General features: G+C 38.4%; 1 protein-coding gene across 7 annotated transcripts in view; it reads right to left on the reverse strand.

Moving 5' to 3' along the window:
* CTNND2 (catenin delta 2) overlaps positions 1 to 13,030 on the reverse strand; it is a 641,711-nt gene that overhangs the window by 61,472 nt on the left and 567,209 nt on the right. For all 7 annotated transcript variants that reach the window (XM_031503970.2, XM_031503967.2, XM_031503965.2 and 4 more), the window contains one exon: positions 10,958 to 11,108. In XM_031503970.2, the coding sequence (XP_031359830.2) occupies positions 10,958 to 11,108 (151 nt within the window). The remainder of the gene's footprint in view (positions 1 to 10,957; positions 11,109 to 13,030) is intronic.

Here is a 13,030-nt window from a genome sequence, read left to right on the forward strand (position 1 = left end):
TTGTGTGTATTAAAAAACTGCTGCTGTTCAATCCCATTAGTTACAAGTATGAAACAGCAGATTTTGATTTTTTAAAATACTGCTCGTTAAGTTGGGGTAGAAGTGGATTTTTTCTGAAACTTATTTAACCAATAAAAAAAACAAGAGCTCATTAATGACCAGAAACTAAGACATAGTGACAGTGCTTCCAGCCAGTCCCAGCCAGTACCTTTTGAGAAGCACTACATGTGCATAAAGGTACAATATTCATAGGAAACACAAGCATTCATTTGCAAAGGCTGCAGCAAAAGACCATTATTCTACTTTCTGTAATTAAGAGGATATTGGAAGTTTTTACTAATGTTATCTGAAACAATGGCCTTTAACACCAAAACCTGTAATAAATTATGGAAACAACCAGGGTATAACTTGGTTCTTACAAGCAGAAAAATCCTACATTGAAGTACTTAATGAAGGTCAAACTGTTAGAAAACAGAAGCCTCAACAAGTATTGTGACTGACTGCCTTTTTTATATCTGTCAAAGATTAAACCAACACATGTACATAGGCATTTAGGCACAGAGTGCATATAAGCCAACAAAGAACTACCATCACCTTCTGCCCCTACTGGGCAAGTGCTAAGAATCTGGAATATTGTGTAAGCATCTAATGGTCAGGAATCCAAAGAGTAAAAATTAACTGCACTCAGACATTCACAATCATTCCTAATTCTGCATTCTTTGAACACTAACTTTCTGGTATCTTCTACCCTTGCAGTCCTAGTTTCAGTCAAGGACAGAGTTAATTTTTTATAGTAGCTTAGATGGGGCAGAGCCTGGAGCTGTGTGGGTGTGGCCAAGATATGGTACTATTAGATACTATCACTGTATTGGGCTTGAGGGAAAAAGCAAGCATGGACATGCACAGCCTGTCCACTGTTTTGTTCACTGTCCTGGTTGGACAGCAATTTTTGCCTGTATGACATCTGCTTCTTATATCAATTCTGTATCTTTTTGTTATCAACTTTGTTGTTCCTGTTACTGTCCTCTTCTTATCTCATTGTGGTTTCCAGTAAATTGCTCTTATCTCAGCTTGGTAGGTCTGCCATTTGTCTCTCACTGGAGGGGATGGAGACAGGGAAGCAGCTTGTGGATTTTCACTTTAGTGGGAGCACTAAATTAAGGAATACCATTTCTAAAGCCTGACAGTCACATTTTTATCCACTGAAAATGAGACTTTTTATGGTGCATTTTTTGATCTAATAAATGATGACAAACATACAGGTACATGCATATTCGCAGGTATTTTATTTCTGTGTTAGCCTACAATTAGTCCTCCTGTGCAAGGACATAGCTTAGGTCCCTGCAATCAGAATTTTCTATCAGTGTTACCTTTGTGAACGGTGTTCGGGTTTTGTCCTTAACATTTTTCCTTTTCAAGCACTCTTAAAACATGAAGAAAACAACTTTGGGGACACTAAAATAGAAGTGGAAGTATCTCTCAAAAGCCACATGAGATGAGAGGAACATTCTGTACTGTTCACTTCACCTGCTAACATCTAACTTGGGAACGAGGACTGAATCAGATTTTGCAGGAAAAACTGCACTAATTCAGTGAGTGCAAGGATGTAGATGCACAGAGAAAATTACTGTTAATATGACTGAAAGCCATCTGTAGCTAGTTTAAATTTAATCAATACACATTTATCCTTCCTTTTCTTACTGGTTTAAACCTTTTCCATTTCTCAGATCTACCTTCAACATCTTTTAAAACTACACTGCACCTGACCCATTCTCAGGGTCTTCACACGTGAGAAGAAAACAACATTCCTTTATCAAATGCTAATTTCTGCCATGTTCTACTCTCTTGCACTGACATGTGTCATGAATGGGAATTTGAATTTCTTAAAAGAAAAGGGCTTTTAGTAAAAAAATGCCATATATGCCACTTTTATAATTTAAAAGTCAATTAAGGTGGTATGTATTTCGGGGAAAAACACTATTTTGAATCTTACAGAGAATAAAACTAGCTCTCTGATTCATCAATTGAAGTTGATACAGAATAGGCTGGAAACATGTTTTGATACAATTATGTGTTACTGTAAGGCTGTCACAAAACTTGGATTTTCAAAATTGCTTTTCCATTCTCATGGATTTAAAAGTGCTTTTAAAATTACTTTGGCAGTTTCTGAAATTTGCATTTCTACCTTTGTATATTTCATGTGACTAAATTATACGCACTTTTTAGATCAGAACTCCAAATTTTCAAAAGGTAAGTGGCACTTCTCAGCATGAACATACTGAAAAATAGAGACAAAAATTTATATTAAATTGTTTGGAATGTCAATCTTCTGAGTGAGAAAAGCAGATATAGTTACAGTTTAATTGCTTGCTACCATGTGCAGGAGAACAGAAATTGTTTATTTCAAACAAAATGTAAGGCGCAGGTCAGGGAACTTTCTTATGTGTGAAATGCACATCAGTGAAGTGAAAAGGCACATCCCTTGGCTGTTTTTGGAGGTGGTAGTGTTTTTGGCAGTCAGAATTAATCTAGGCTTTCTCGTGCCACCTCTACCAGATTTTGCAACTTTTATGACTTTCACTCAGAATTCAATCTTAAGTAATACTGAATGCGGATACAAAATGATAAAACCTGTAATAAAGACTTCAAGGTTTATAAACCTTAAAGCACTATATGGCATCATTTAACATTACCATCATCATCTAGAGAAGCTGTCATGGTGCAATAATGAAGATGATACTCTTGATTCCAGCACTTAAAATAGAAATACAGGCATTTTACAGGCATTTCCCCACAGTTTATTCTACTAGAAAGAATAGCTGACCTATGGTTGAGCTGTGGTCACAATTTGTGAAGCATCTTGACCTTACTATGACGGACATAAAATGATTATTTGACTTCGAATTACAAGGAAAAATGATTTGTGAAAGTAGTATCCCCCATTTTTCTAGATTTGAAGCTGCATGCAGTTATTTCTGCTGTTTTGGGTGACAATAAAAACTGAAGAGCTTTTTCACTAATTGCCCTTGTTGAGCCTAATGCCCTAATTAAAGGGGAGCAGGACAGTGTGGAGCTGCGTTATTGCATGCTTTGTTATTCTTTCGCAATATAATGGTTTGTTCTTATGTACCCCCCATATTCAACTTGGTTTGTCCCTAGTTTTCCCTCCTTACCCCATGTGTCAATCCTCCCCTAAAATGCTGAGTTATTCCCTTGTCCCCTCCCAGGCACCCTGTCAGTCACTTGGTATCCCTTCCCATACACCTAGAAGCTTCCATCCTGGGTGCCGGGTGATTGGGCAAGCGCCTGGGGCCCCTCCCATGTCCATCCCTCATTGGATCCCATATGTGTCCATCTATACAAGAGCCACTCCTCCTTGTACTCCCATTGGCTGACCGATTCCCCTCCCTCTCAGTATATAAGATGTTGCAAGCACCCTGCTGGTGCTCTTCTTAGCTGACATTATTCAGGTGTTGTTGGGCCCTGCTGGGCTACAATAAACTTTGGATTCAGCCCCTAACAAGAGACTCTCTTCTTTGTTACGCTGTGGGATTCAGCTGCGTCTTTCGGACCTACAAGGCACTCTCCAAAGCCCTGCTGGGCTCAGTGGACGGTGCTTCCATTTGCCCTTCTCACTCCATTGGAGAGATAGCCAGGGCAGAAAGAGATTCGGAACTGAAACTTGGGACGAGAGCGCGGCAGGACAGTGCTTAGTCTGTTATTACCAAAACAACTTCTGATGGGATACTACTTCCCTATCTTCAGTTACACTAAGTGGCCACTGGCCACTTCTCTAGGTTCTCACAGAGGACACATTAGACTGTGAGAGCAAACATTTTATGTGATAGATATAAGTGGGATGAACACCTACAGGTGCCATTTTCTTTCTACTGTTCAGAAGCCCAGTTGACTACTTGAAATACCATTTTTTACAGATATTTCATAGAAGAGAAAAATCCCTACAAATTCAAGTAGGTGTACTTAGGCAATAGGAAAGTTCGGATGCAGAAGAATTGATGTAATTCTGAAAGGGCTTGATCTTGAATTTGATACTAAAAAAAAAGAATTCAGTTTTACCAATGCTAGTTTTCTTCCTAAATCTCTTCACGCGAGAGTGTTATTTAATAAGAAATGACTGAGGTTGAAAACCTTTTCTGAAAACCTTTTCTAATCTTCATAACTACCAGGTCTACTTGTCAGAAATATATTTGAGGAAACATAGAGCAAAAAGCAACATGCATGTGGCTAAGGCACTTGAAAAGTCAACATCTCCTTGACACAAGGCCTTTACATTGCAATGGAAAAACTACTTTAAATATTTATCAGGTTAAATTCTCAGCGAACTTATTTATACAACACTAGAAACCAGGGAGTCCAGATGTTGCTAAACAGGTGATATGAAACATATTATGTTTTATTATTATTATTAATCGTTTAAGTACTCCTTTACTAAGTTAACTAGTCTCTTTCTCTTCATTGATGCAGAGTAAGGAGCACCAGTTATTAATGTACGACAATACATTTAATTTTGTAAATCAACTTCCTCAACTTCTTGATGACAGCCTGCTCTCATTCAGGTATCTGTTTATTGTTTTGCACAGCTCAATTATCAAACATGAAAAATGAAGTGCAATAAAAACTGATACAAATTTAAAAATTGCAGGATATATTATGTCTTCACCTTCCTCTGAATGCATGCCTGATTAGTGCTTTCTGGAATCTTCTGTATTGCGAATTAATGTCAATTTAACATTCAAGTGACTAAGATACTTTATACGTCAATTAAATATTCAGTAAAAAAATTCAGTTTCTCTCATTGTCAGCAGATGCATGTGTGAGAAATTCAGAAATGCGCACATCTAAAAATAATAGAAAGCTTCATGTAGGCACTCTTAAGAGGGATGAAAGTTGCATGTTTGATTTAATCATCTCCTAACACATCGCCACATTCCCTATGTTCATTACTAGGACTTAGCTGTTGTTCTTTCAACTACAAAATTGGAAACTCTTTTCACTTGGATTTATTACTAATTCTGAAACTAAATGCAACCATGCTCTAAGATAGGAGGATCCCATGTAGCTGTTAATACACCGGAAGAGCCATGTTCTGCTCTGAGAATGCAAATACTTTATTCTGATGCATTTTCAGTCTCACAGCTGAAAAGCAATCTTTCCAAACATTGATAACACACTTTGAAATAACATACCTGACCTTTCTTTGAGTGTAAAGCTGGGCAAGGTGACCTTGTGATGTTCCTTCTAACATTAATTATTCTGCAAATCTAACAATTCATTAGAGTTGTGAACTCCTGATATATCATTCAGTCAAACTTTCTCAAGTTTAGCAGTAAAAATTTGAAACAAAACACCAGGCACTCAAACAGAGTCACAGATTGTAAGACATACACTGACAAGTTACACACTTAGATGGTTTTCATCACTGAACAACAGTGATATGGTAATACAGGGTAACTTCCATCTTATCACATTTTAGACAAAACAAGTCACTTTCTGTGAGTCTCTCAGTCACCTATGAAGGCATCCAATACAGGTACCTTATCTTAGACAATGAACTTCTAGACACTTAGCAAAAGTAAGCAGTTTCCAGCACCCATTAGGTAATAATTTAATTGATGTGCCACTGTTTAATTTTGCATATATAACTGCATTACTGGCAGACAAACAGTGAAAAGAGGATAATTCAGTACTGACACACAGTCCCCAGCTCAGGAATGATTATTTAAAAATGACCCCCACTACAGGCCCTGTTTTGAGGCCTAATTCAAAACCTTGCGAAAGCAGAAGAAATCATACCACTAACTTTACTAATCTGAATCAAGTGTCTACAATGATAGCCACAACAAGAATGTTTTAATTATTACAATGCTTCAATTTATCCCATCAAACTCCATAGAATCTAGAGCCCTGAACAGATGCCTGGATTCTCTAAACATTTTAAGGGCATAGATATGCAAGGACTTCTTTTCTACAGTAGAAGAAATCAACAACCTTTAAGTGGAACTGTCCTCCTTTTTTCCAAGGTTGAGTGATTAAAATACTACCAGTCTCTAAAAAAGGAAAAAAAAAATTAACTACAAAAGTGAAGACCAAGAGGCTAAGAAAAAGAATAGTGGTGCTTTTCAATTACTAGTACAGTATTCCTCTTAATCAACACTGACCCAGAATGGCATTAGAAACCACTGTCAGGATAAAATGAAAATGACAGGAAGACTTAAAGCACAAAACTGTGCATTTAAGTTTTATACGTTTTACCTCCAGCTCTGCTTTTTCTCCAAAGAGCGTACTCTGTGGGCTTACCACTGAACAGTAGTAATACAAATTCTAAATTTTCCTTCTAGAGGAAAAATCCTATATTGCCCATATTTTGCCATACATGAATAGTGACAAATTTCTCATCTGGGGCAGCTAGAAAAATCAGCTTGTTTGAAAGACTGCCTACTGCACTTTAAAATACCACAGCAATTGCCATTTAAAATAAAAGGCAAAAGTTGTACATGCACAAGAACAAGGAAAATCCAGATTTTGGGGATCATCATCCTTCAAAATTTTCAGACAGGGCTGGTCTGTACCTGCTTGTTAAGGCAGAATAACAAGTCACATCATTTTCAATTAACTGTACAATGCATAATCTCTTTTGTTAAAGAGGTCATGGATAGCAGCAGAGAGGAAAATGCCGTCTGTCCTTCAGATAAAAGAAAGATGAATTTGGCTTGTTTGCCAGGACTGAATGGGGAATCCTGAATTGGAAACCTTCTCACATGCAGAGTGGGAAGAGGGAATAGCAGTAAGGGAGGCTGCTGCACCAGTGCTGGCTGGGAGACTCCTAAGGACACAAGTGTACAGTGCAGGTTCAGGTAGCTCACAGAAAGTTCCCTAAAAGTCCAGAGGACTGCGTGGAAGGTGTTTGAACCAGAAAGCCATTGAAGGTTGCTGAGACAGACTGCAAGGAAATAATTCATCCTGCAAAGATGCTGTTTAGAGGACGTGGGTTTACATTCAAGCTTTTCTGTCCCATCCAGCTGATCCAAGTTTCTTCTGATTAAAGAAAATAAATGGCATTGAGTTAGCTATTTATGAACAAAATGTGACTTTAGAGAATGGAAGTTTGTAGGTGCACTCACTGTAGGGAAGACAGTGGGACAGCTTTGGCGTGAGGCACTGGTCTCACTGGCACTGCCAGAAGCAAGAGGTCTGCAGGTAATCCTCAAGTTAAAAACTGCATTTCCAGGAGAAAAAGAGTGTCATATCCTCAAACTAAGACACCAGTATAGTCCTGAGGAACACAGACAGAACAGTGGGTTTGTTATTCTACTTCCCCTTACTCTCCTTTTTCTTGAGTGAAATGGGCAGATGAAGAAGAGGGAAAGAACATGAGGATGACATAACTGCACAGAGGTCATCAACACAGCTTTCAGGGGACCTGAGGGATAAAAGTGATTTTCTTTTGCCCACGTCAAAGTCAAAAGCAAATAAAAGTGATTTTTGTCAACTTAGTGACATCTACTGGGGCTGGGGGGAGAAGCTAAGGGACCCATGGAGAAGTTTAGCAGAGACAGAACCTGCTTCAAGGAAGGAAAAGAAGCCTTCCAAAATACTGAACACATGAATAGAAGTGGAAAAATGCACCACAGGGACACAGGGGTGCTCTGCAGCCTAGATCACTGAAACCAAGGAAGAACAAAACAGGCAATATCAGCAGTGGATCTTTCCCTCAGCTGGGAAAGAGAAAAGGCTGATAAACCTTTCCCATGGGTGCTCTCTTGGGAAGCAACAAAGACTGTGTACTATTTTAAGGGTCCTGGAAGTCAAATGAAAATGAATGTGATCTAACCTGTGACCAGGAATACACCTGGGCAGTGTGTTCAAGGAGAGAAAACTGGGTGTTGTATTATATACTGCAGTACTAAGTAGGCTAGATGTCCTAGGTTAACTATATAATGCCTTTATCCCCAATTGTCTGCCCTGTTTATGTTGAATAATAAGTTCTACACCTTTAAGACTTGTTCCGGGAGTGAAGGGGCGGGGGGGGGGGGGGGGGGCGGAGGGAAGAAGCGCGGAGTTTGTTTTCAAGAACTGCACTCCCTCCTCCACATTACTGCTCCTGGACTGAGTTGTCTCAGACGGACAGACAACAAGACAGAGCTCTCCTTTGTTTTTTTTCCTAGTTAGTTTTAGCTAGCTGAGGCAAAGAAGTTCCCTGGACTGTGGTTTTTTCCCTTTCTCTGGACCTGCTGTGGATGAACACCAGGAGAGCAGCAGCAGCTCACACCTGTGGCCCAGCAGCCGGACCTGGGCCGCGGCATTTCCAGCGCCGGAGGGATGGATCAGAGACTGAGTGAGCCCAGCTGCAACCCGGGGATTTCTCTGAGTTTGTCTCTCTCTTGGAGTGGCAAGAAGTTTTATTGTTTAATATTGTTTAAGTTTGCTAGTTTAATAAACAGGTTTTTTTCGACTTTTTCTCCAAAGAAGTATCTTTCCCAAACTGGTTGAGGGGAGGGGCCAATTAAAACTGTTTTCCTGAAAAAATCCTTTTAGGGTTCTTTCCCCAAATTTGCCCTGAACCAAGACACCAGATTTACCATGTTTTTGAGTGCAGTTTAATTTTAGGAAGGAGAAGGATGAATATGTCCGCTGTCTCGGCCAAGGGACACATTGCACAAGCAATGAAAAAGGAGAAAAAAGAAAGTCCTTTTGAAGACATGGAGCATGCCTGAAATGAAACCAGGAAGAAGACCTCACTATAAATAAAGAAAATGTTGTTATGGGGATAAATTATAAGAGAAGCCTCACAGCATTCTTTAGCAATATAACATCATAGTTGATGGATTTGTGTGAAAAACAAAAAAGATTGGTCAATTCAATGAAGTCTAGTATGAAACTTCTGGCCACTGAGAAAACGGTCTTTTTGTTTGTTTTGTAGCACAGAACAGGTAAGTCTGGAATTTAGCAAGCTTTCTAATATATTTTCCAGGTGTCTCAATACTGATTTATGGGCTGCTTGACAGCAGTAGAATTAAATATATTATTCTCTGGCACATTTCTGTAAAAAAAGTCAGCTGGGAATGGAATGACTGTGCCACTGAAAAGAAAGTTTTATAAAGGCTTCAAACCCCCTCAACCAACTCAATTCTAGCTATGTAACTGCATATAGATACAGATGGAAAATTCTCCTTAAAAAAAAGGTTATTTTACAGGGAAAATTTCAGCTTGTGAGGCAGAGTGTGTCACCACAAGAACCTGATGCAAAAAAATTCAGAAAGAGAAAAGATAAATAGCATGTTGATTTTGCCTAGGCAGAAGGATGTTTGAGAAACTACACAAGCTCCTTTTGAGGCTTCCTTTGCATAACAACAGCTAAGGCATCCTGCAACACATATAAAATACACAGGAGTTCAATTTCACAAAAATGGATGGACTACAACATGAGTTGAAATCCTTGACCACTGCTGATGTTTAGCATTTCTAAAACTCAGCTCTATGATAGGCTCTATTTGCTAAAAAATACTAGAGAACAAGAGCAGTAATGACTGCTATTACTGTTCTTTGAAGTTCAATGATGAAAGCCAAATAAATGAACATACAAAGATCACAGCTAAAATGGTTCAAGAATTATAATCGTAACTCCCCTGTCATATTGGCATGTTTGGACTGTTTTAAAGATGCAACAAATTACAATTGCAATTTCGAAGTACAGTTTCTCAGAATAACCCTACAAATAACATAAAACAGAGCAGCATTCTACAACTTTTATTAGCTGGCTACATAAATAAATGCATTAGGCTGCTATTTTCAACATACAGTTCCCTCAGTTTTTAAATATATCTTTGCTTTTATGATGTGTTATTTAAAAATTTAAAAAAAAAATACTAAAATGTTGAGGTTGTGAAAATTTACTATCCATAATTTTACCAGTATTTTGAATGACACATCAGAGTAAGCTTAATTTTAAATGCATAGTGTTACATTCCTAAATGAAATTTGCAGATCTAGGAACATTAGTACAATGAGACACTCCTTCCAGTATGAGAGGACTTATTGCTTTGTTTTAACAAGTTGCAGAGCACTGCTATAAAGAAGCATTAACCCCAAGATAGCACTGGATGCAAATAATAAACATTATGATTATAGTATCTATTTATAAAATTCTGTAATTAAGGGTAGGGAAGAAATATGCTGTAATGATAACAAATTAACAAATTAGAAAAAATTACAGAAAATATGCTCCTAATGTACAGAAGTAAAAATAATTTGGTTATGATTGTTGAAAGTGATTATTTTTCAAAGACAGAACATGAAAATAAAAGCTCAATGACCCACAGTGTTTGGATGAATTTCAGCTAAGAAAACCACCAAACACCTGAACAAAATAAAACCCCCATATGTGTGCTTACTGTACGATCAGAATTCAGGGGTAATAATGATTTACGTAAATTATTGTCCTTTTCCTTATCAGCGTATTTGTTTGTGAAGCAAGAATCTCCCAGTTCTCTTTCTGGAGATACTAATCTGCCCACTAAATTCCTGTAACCTTCTTAAAATTTTTATGACTTGTTACTTCATGACTCCAAAGTTACTTGCAATAGGTAATCTGAGAATCAGGAGGAGTGTGCTCTGCTTAGATCCTTGATCTGGAAGATGCAAGTGCTACTGCCAGCCTAAGAATGAAACGCTAAAGGAGAACAAAGTCATTGCTTTTCATACAGAGATTACAGCCTGAAAGATCAAGAAACATTGCATGATGTTTAATTAATTTAGCAAGTCCTTGATATATACCAGCAAGCTGTCACATAAAATCTGAATATGACACGCTAGAGAAAGAATTAAAGAAATTGTTCTAGAAACGTGAGAATAATTTTCATTGTGCTCATTCTGCTGCAAACTGGAAAAAGAAATCCCCAAATCCACAGTACATATAGATTGTTTGGAAAGAACATACCTATTAACTCTTTATTTCTGACATCTAAGGCCATGTTTCGTAAAGCTGTAGCAACTGCACATACCACCCGGTCATTGTCTATCCGGAGCAGCTCCACCAGGATGGGCAATCCTTTCTCTTTGCGGACGGCAGCACGGATGTACACTGACCACTGCGAAGACACAGGGGAGAAAGAGTGGGAACAAAGTGAGGAATCCACCACAGGCAGTGAGGCACCTGGGCTCACAACAGAGTAAGGGCTAACAGAAGCATCTGCATGGAAAACTCAAAGGAGTGAAAATAATTGCATAGATGATGCTCGGCAACCACTTGATTTGGCAATCAGCACTCAGTTTTTTTTATTGTGACAGAGAAATTAAATGATGAATTTACTTTTCTCCCAGCACCTGGTTACATTTTCAGGGCCCAAGTCTGCAGACAACTTACTTTTCAGCAGCGTTTTGTATGCAACATCTAATAATACTTGTTTACTGCTAAACTAACAATATTTGTTTTACAAAATACATATCACAAAGCAAGTTCAAGAGGTCTGAGTATTCTTTATTGTTGGCATAAGAATTATTCATTCTACAAACGTGAAAACACTATTATAATTTCTCTTGTGATTGTTAACTTGTTCAGAAGGAAAACTGAGGATAATTACATGCCTGGTTTTGGCAGCTGTAGTGATCTAACTGGAATACTACTGTACATTGAAGTGTTAGCCATTTCCTCAAGAGCTGACCTGAGGGCAGTGTGTGCCTGTGCTGTGCCTGGCTGCAGGTATCACGTGGCTGCAGGATAAAGCCAGTGGATGATTCTAGCAGAGAAGCATGTAGATATCTCCCACTTGATAGCTGGTCATGACACCACTGGCACAGCCTTGTGTTTGTATCAAAGCGAGCAGTATGTTCTCATGTAAACATCCTTTTTATTTGACAGCAGAAATGATTAATGGAGTTGTTTACTTCTAAAAAACCCTTTAGGAGCTCTAAAGATTATCATACCAGTGAACAAGGGATCTGTGCAGTGTGCTGTGAGTAGGAGATCCATCCAGAGCTGCACAACTTGGGGTTCCCAGCTCATAAAGGGGTGAAAGATGAGCTATACCACCCTGTTTTCTATTCTGCTGCTATGTCCAGCAGCTGTAAAACATGTAAACAGGACAGCAGATGTGACCTTGTGGGTTTAAAGTATAGGGGTACTGCCAAAGTTAAGTCGTTGGGACACCTATGGATGTACAGATCTCAGCACAGCCCACTTCAAGACAAGCCATCCAAAGGCACACATTCCTTTCACTTCATGATCTCTTCTCTGCAATATTCATAAAGTTCACATTCATGCTTCTTGTAATGACAGTTGAAAGGAAATTATTGAAGCAGAATGTCTCCTTCCTTTCAGCAGTGCCGTGGCATGGACCTTATCTTGCCATTGTACCTGGAAGGTGAAGACAAGTTCTGGAAGGCCTTTGCTTTTGAAGTATTTCAAATATTTCAGAAACTAGGATGATAAGTCTTAGGATTTTCAGATCTAGATGGCTCTTCTCTTTTGACAAATACATCCCACTGTAAAGAATAATTACATTCACTGTCAGCAGACCATGCTTAACCCCTGCATATGGCCTCTACTTGCCGCAGCTGAGCTCACTTTAAAAGCATCTTTATATAAGATACACACCCTTTATAAGTTTATATAAGATACATGTCCTGAATAGCAAAAAACAGAATATATATTTATGACAAAAACAGTATATGTGGAGATATACAAGAACTACAGTGCTGCAATGTCTGTAGAGCAAATTCTTTTCAGGTGATATGATTCTGGGGAAATTGGGAAAAAGGAATACAAACCAGAATTTAAAGAGTATTTTTAAATTAATTTTCCTCTGTAGTAACTATGCATAACAAAAGCCAGTTGGTTGGACTTTGCTGAAGATGAAAGTGATAACAGTTATGATAAGCTTTCTAGTCAGTTAAGTTGGACAAGGGGTTCTCAGCTTCCCTGGGCATCATAATGTGTCAAAACATAAATGTGCTGACATTTTGTGCTGCAAAGCAAACAGCTTAGGAGAGATGAGCAAGACTCTTAGTTGAT

The sequence above is a fragment of the Lonchura striata genome, chromosome 1 (assembly GCF_046129695.1).
Source record: "Lonchura striata isolate bLonStr1 chromosome 1, bLonStr1.mat, whole genome shotgun sequence".
Taxonomy (NCBI): domain Eukaryota; kingdom Metazoa; phylum Chordata; class Aves; order Passeriformes; family Estrildidae; genus Lonchura; species Lonchura striata.